This window comes from Gossypium arboreum, chromosome 5 (genome assembly GCF_025698485.1).
Source record: "Gossypium arboreum isolate Shixiya-1 chromosome 5, ASM2569848v2, whole genome shotgun sequence".
NCBI lineage: Eukaryota > Viridiplantae > Streptophyta > Magnoliopsida > Malvales > Malvaceae > Gossypium > Gossypium arboreum.
Window position 1 is genome coordinate 33,581,964 of NC_069074.1, and position 5,578 is coordinate 33,587,541.

The 5,578-nt window shown below is 32.0% G+C and overlaps 1 protein-coding gene across 1 annotated transcript; it reads right to left on the reverse strand.

Moving 5' to 3' along the window:
* Positions 1 to 848: 848 nt before the first annotated feature.
* LOC108452084 (protein PIN-LIKES 3-like) lies at positions 849 to 4,883 on the reverse strand. Its single transcript, XM_053028703.1, has 12 exons — positions 4,268 to 4,883; positions 3,992 to 4,032; positions 3,681 to 3,847; positions 3,111 to 3,190; positions 2,893 to 3,017; positions 2,560 to 2,681; positions 2,258 to 2,464; positions 1,965 to 2,057; positions 1,776 to 1,880; positions 1,634 to 1,682; positions 1,323 to 1,508; positions 849 to 1,085 (listed from the first exon to the last, which is right to left on the reverse strand). Exons 3-12 carry the CDS (start codon positions 3,813 to 3,815, stop codon positions 946 to 948), a joined length of 1,242 nt encoding a protein of 413 aa, XP_052884663.1. The 5' UTR covers positions 3,816 to 3,847; positions 3,992 to 4,032; positions 4,268 to 4,883; the 3' UTR covers positions 849 to 945.
* Between the last annotated feature and the right edge of the window lie 695 nt (positions 4,884 to 5,578).

Here is a 5,578-nt window from a genome sequence, read left to right on the forward strand (position 1 = left end):
CTTGAAAAATTATTGCTTTTAGAAATATTTGATGAAAAAACTTTGAAGTTTTGCCAAATATTACTCAAAAATTATAAAATAAAATTTATTTTATCAATATGAAAAAATAAAAATTGAATCAAATCGAACCGAATTATGATGTACATTTAAAAATTCTAAAAAAGCCTATTAAACCGAACCAATATAACCTTAGGCTGCTAACATTAGCAGTGCATGGGTGGTTAAGTGGGGAAGGGGTCGCCTGCTAGGGCCGGTAAATGTCGAAGGGGGCTTAGGGCGATGCAAGTGGGCTGGGCTTGGTGGCCTAGGCTAGTGTTAGGCTGAGGAGGTTGCTAATGTGCTAGGCTAGGGCCTGGATAAGTTGCTATAGGTGGTGGCCATGGTGCACTGCAGTGGCAGTGATTACAGGAGTTGTGGGCAAGTGGGCTCAATCTGCTGATATTGGTGGCCTGTTAGGCAGATATTCGTGTTTAAACTTTTAGGCCCAACAATTCAAAAAAAAAAAAGTAAAATAAATTGAAAATAAAATTAAAGCTAAGATCGAAAGTAGAAGACAAAGCCACCAAATGGACTTTAAATTTTAAAATTAAAAATAAAATAAGTCAAATATGGGAATCAATTCAAATCCAAATTCAATATAAAATCTAAAATTGAGTTTATCTGGAAAAAATTTGGTTATTATACATTTTTAGGTAAAGAAAATTATTTTTGAAAGGTAATTTGGAAAATGAAAATCCATTAAAAAAAATAAGTTAGAATAGTAAGAATGCAATGGTAATTCTTTTAGGAATTTGGTAAAAGATAAAATTTGGTAAAAAGATAAAAATAACTTTCAAATCATCATGCTATTATTTAAGTTAATTTTGATTTTGATATAAGCTTAGATAACAATGTCGATAATTAAAAATTGGAATGCAAGCAACAGTTAACTTGCATTATATAGTCTTATTTGGTGGAGGAATTAGAGACAAGAGACATGTACAGTGTTGACCAAAGCGTTAGAGAGATGGAAGCTACAGAATATGACCATAACAAAATCACAGATGTTTCACCTTGTCCACTTTTAAATAGTTGTGTCATTGTACCTGCATATTTACTTCATTACATTAGACCATCAACCATATTAACTATCATAATTCTCAAACCGTATATGTAGCACTTGCTTTCAAATGAATTGAATATTGGATCAAAACATGTTGGGTATGGGTTCAGATCAACAGATTTAGATATGAATATGGAGATATGTTTGGGTAAAATAGAAAATATATATATATATATATATATATATATATTATGAAGATTGTATTAGGTGGTAATCTTACCGACATTGATTGCAGGGGGAACAGCATATTGAAACATTAGAACAAATCGATATAAAGCATCTGATCCAACCACCCCCAAATGGTGTGCAGCTTGAACAACACCGATCCCCAACAATGGCAAGCAAATGTTCCGAACTGCAACTACCCCTAAAATCACCACCAAACTCATTTCTGATCTTTTTAGACCTGCCAAAAACCAATACCATCTCTTCATTAAGATTTTAATTCAAGCAAGGTAAGACAGATCTACTCTTTGTCATGAAATCCAACATTATTAAACTTTTCAAAACAAGTTAAAACATTGAAACAACCTTTTAAAAGGTTTGCCCCCATTATCAAGGTCATTGATGGAATGGCTGCCTGCCTGTAAATCAAATGGAATTGCAAATCCTTTTTAGTTTAAGACATCTCAAGTTCCCTGCATTAGAATCCGGAAGAGTTATGGACTAGAACATGCCCTATCAAAGCTGCTGAACTATTGATTACTCGAAGAGGTGCATTGTCTGCTATTAGTACTTTCCGGAACGGAGAGACTATCCCGATGATTAACCCGGCTATCTGAAGAGAGAATATGATAATGATTGGTAAGAAAGATATGCAAAGAGCCTGGTGCAGATGTTGTTAACCGATGTAACTACATACCGATGCAATAGTCGATGGTACGAACACCTTCTCTAAGTCGATCTTACTCGTAATGCACTTTATACACCGAACAATCTTCTCTTTGAATGGCATCTACTCGAAAAGAATACCATTTTCATGATTTGAGGGATAAATGCATCAGCTATCAGTATGATATGGTAAGAAAATAAATAAATTGAATACACTTCTTAAGGCTCAATGGCTTTACAGAAACCTATTTCGCAACCGCTAGCTGAGCCTCATGACAAATTGAGCTGGATATTAGTTAATTTCAAAATAGAAATAGAGTAAACCTTTTTTCCGTCCTGCATATTAGTTAGAGGCAGTTCGAGTACCACCGAGTTGTCTTCAGAAATTTGGCTATAACTAGGTGATAGTAGCGGTTCCATGCAACTGTCGGGTGATGGTTCGGAGGACTGGATAGAGCTGTGCTCCGTATTCTTAATAACATAAGAGCTCACCAAAGGATACGCATATGCCCAAGTAAAAATGGCTCCTACCTACAAATGGAAAGGTTTCATAACAGAAAAAGAAGATTCGAGATCGCTAGAATGCACGACTCAAAAATGGAAAAGATTCGAATCCGAGATCATACTGCCATGGATAGTGAAGCATATGCCTCGGCATCGGTAGAGCAAGTAGATAACTTTGAAAATGGACTATTTGACTCATCGCATATGTCTGGAAAAACAATGAGAAGCAAGTTTCCCAAGTTTCCTGCACATACAACATACATGTACTTTCATTGACAATAGCAACAGCTACAAACGGAACTAGATTTTGGACTGCGCCGCATTACAAATTATTGTCCACTTCGGAGGGTGAATATCGTCTTCACTGTTTTTCTGTCGAGAAAACTGTGTCTTACGAAGTGACCCTTGTTTTATGTAGCCACAGTCTAATCATTGGTTTTGAAAGAAAAACGAACCTGTGGAACAACAACCGATGACGATTCCTTGAAGGTGTCTAGGAGTTTTAGTTAGTTTTGCAAGAATCCAACCAAGAGCTGAGCCAACGAGAAATGTTAGAAGAACATTGACTGGCATGAACCATCTTGAAAGAAACAAGAAACAGATTGAGAAAATTAGCTTCAAGTAGAGAAAAAAAAAAACCAATAAATCATCTGAATGGAATTGGATTTATTACAAGGTAACCAAACTTTTGTAAGTGATCGTCTCGGCCAAGTTGCTGAGTAAGAGGCAAGGACTTAATACATAGAATACAATCTGTACATCAGCAAAGAAAAAATGTAGTTGTAAAACATTATTTTAACTCTTAATATAATACATTAATTTTAATTTGGTATAATTATACATAAAAATTAATTTTAATTTAATTTTATACATGAAATTTTAATTTTGATCCAATTACATATCTTTAGAAAAACAAATAAATTCAATTACTTCATATTTGATAAATATAATTTTTATGTATACATCGAGTAAATGTAAAATTATTGATAATAATATCAGTAATTTATGAAAATGAATCAAAATTAAAATTTTACATATACAATTATATCTAATAAGAGTTAATCCAATAAAAAAAAAAAACCATTGAAATACAAGAATTTAAGACTTATAGTGAAGGTAAATTTGGACATGAGTATAGAGGAAAAAAACCCATAATCAACACTCAGCCCGGAATTCGGGTAATATAGGTTTTAACGTAAATGTTTTTCCAAGTTTATGGGAGTAATAAAATGGATTTACTTACTTTATTCAGGTAGTCTCTTGCCTCCGGCCCCAACAGGTTGATCTTTTCTATGCCAAGAAACAAACCAACACCAGTTACCAGTAACACTTTTAGAATTGGCACCAATGCCACAACTAACAGATCCAAGAATCCCATTGCGAACTCAAAACTTGTTATAATAAGATTGCCTGAGCCAAAAATAAATAAGATAAAATGAAGCAATCTATTAAGATGGAACAAGCACTTGATTTTTCCCAGAAATGGTATAAGAGTATATGTTCAATTATGACTAATAAATATAATCAAAAGAGCAAGTTGACATTAAGACAAACCTTTTAAAAGTCTAGAACTTGCTTCTTTCAAACTATCCCACCTACAAAATGATCAAATGGGATGATGCATACGGAGAAAAATTAACCAAAACAATTTCACAATTCCTATATGTGTATGTATGGAAACTCACTTGAAAAACAGGAAAGGGTAAGCAAATTAAAAAAAAATGTATTTCTTACGTAAATATTATAAACTTTAACTTAAAGAAAGAAAACACTATTATAAGCAATGGAAATTTCATTAAAGAAATGGCAGGGAAGATGAGTATAGAATACCTGTTGGCAACTTTCTAGAAAAATCTGAAGATGAATTTTCTAGGATCTGGGTTTTGCTGTATTAGTTGATTGAAGAAGTACCAATAAATGGAAAAAAAAAAAGTATCACAGTCGAGGACGCAATCGAGGATGTAAATTTGATTATTGACTAATGGTTCAATTCTAGCTTCAAGTGAGAAGAACAAATGAAAAACGCAAGTCTACATTTATTTTGTATAAGTCATTTTCTCTTGCATCTTTATGATTCTGATGCAGTAGGTTCATGAAAAATACGTCAAAAATACAAAAAAAAAGTAGAAAGGATTGAAACACCATTAAAATACGGGTGAACATGCCCAACACAAGATGTTGTTTTTCATTTTCCCTCCGATATGAAATCCAATAACAGGTTTTTTCAACATTCAAGTCATTTTAGAAAATCATAAAGCTATTTGCGTCTCAATATTGAATAGGAACATGTACGGGTTTATAATTCTATCGAATAATATTATAAAAAAATAAAAAAAATTGTTTTGCTGTATTTTATGATACCCATGTCCCAAGATTTTGAAGAAAATTGTCTTAATCGTGTCGGTATATTTGTAAGAGGGACCACGTAGTGGAGATTTGGTGTATCTACTGCATTTAGGCGCGATTGATGTGGCCGCATTTATTTGAGGTTTTACATCTACCGCTTGAGTGAAAAGAAGAAAACTTATGACATTTGTTACTTTATTAAAAATAAATTCATATACTATTATTATATTAAATATCACCTTAATTTTTAATTTACAAATTTGAGTTGAGGGAGAGATGGAATTATAAACTCATAATATTAATATTAATATTTTATTCAAATTTTAGAATTAATATTGTGCTCAAACCATATCTTCCTATAAGACTAATGAAATGGACTAGTTGTTGTAGACAAGGTGGTAGGTGGAGAATAGTTGGTTAACTCCAACCTTGTGTTCCTAGTTGTTGGCATATGTGTTTTAAATGGTTTGAGCTTCAGAAAACTTGTCTACGTAGATATATATATATATATATATATATATATATATATATATATATATATATATATATATATATATATTATAGTGTATTTTCAAAGAAATAGATGTTTTCTTATTTATCTTATACCTTAATATATATTGACAAAGAAGAGCAAAAATAAGTAAAAGTATTGCAAATATCTTTTATTAAGAGTTAGATTGCATTTTACTTCTTTAATAAAAAATAGACAAATTAATTCTGTATAGTCATTTTTGTTAAAATTTCCATCTATTTCTACTATTAAAAGCTAGTGTAATAGACAAAATAGCCAAGCAA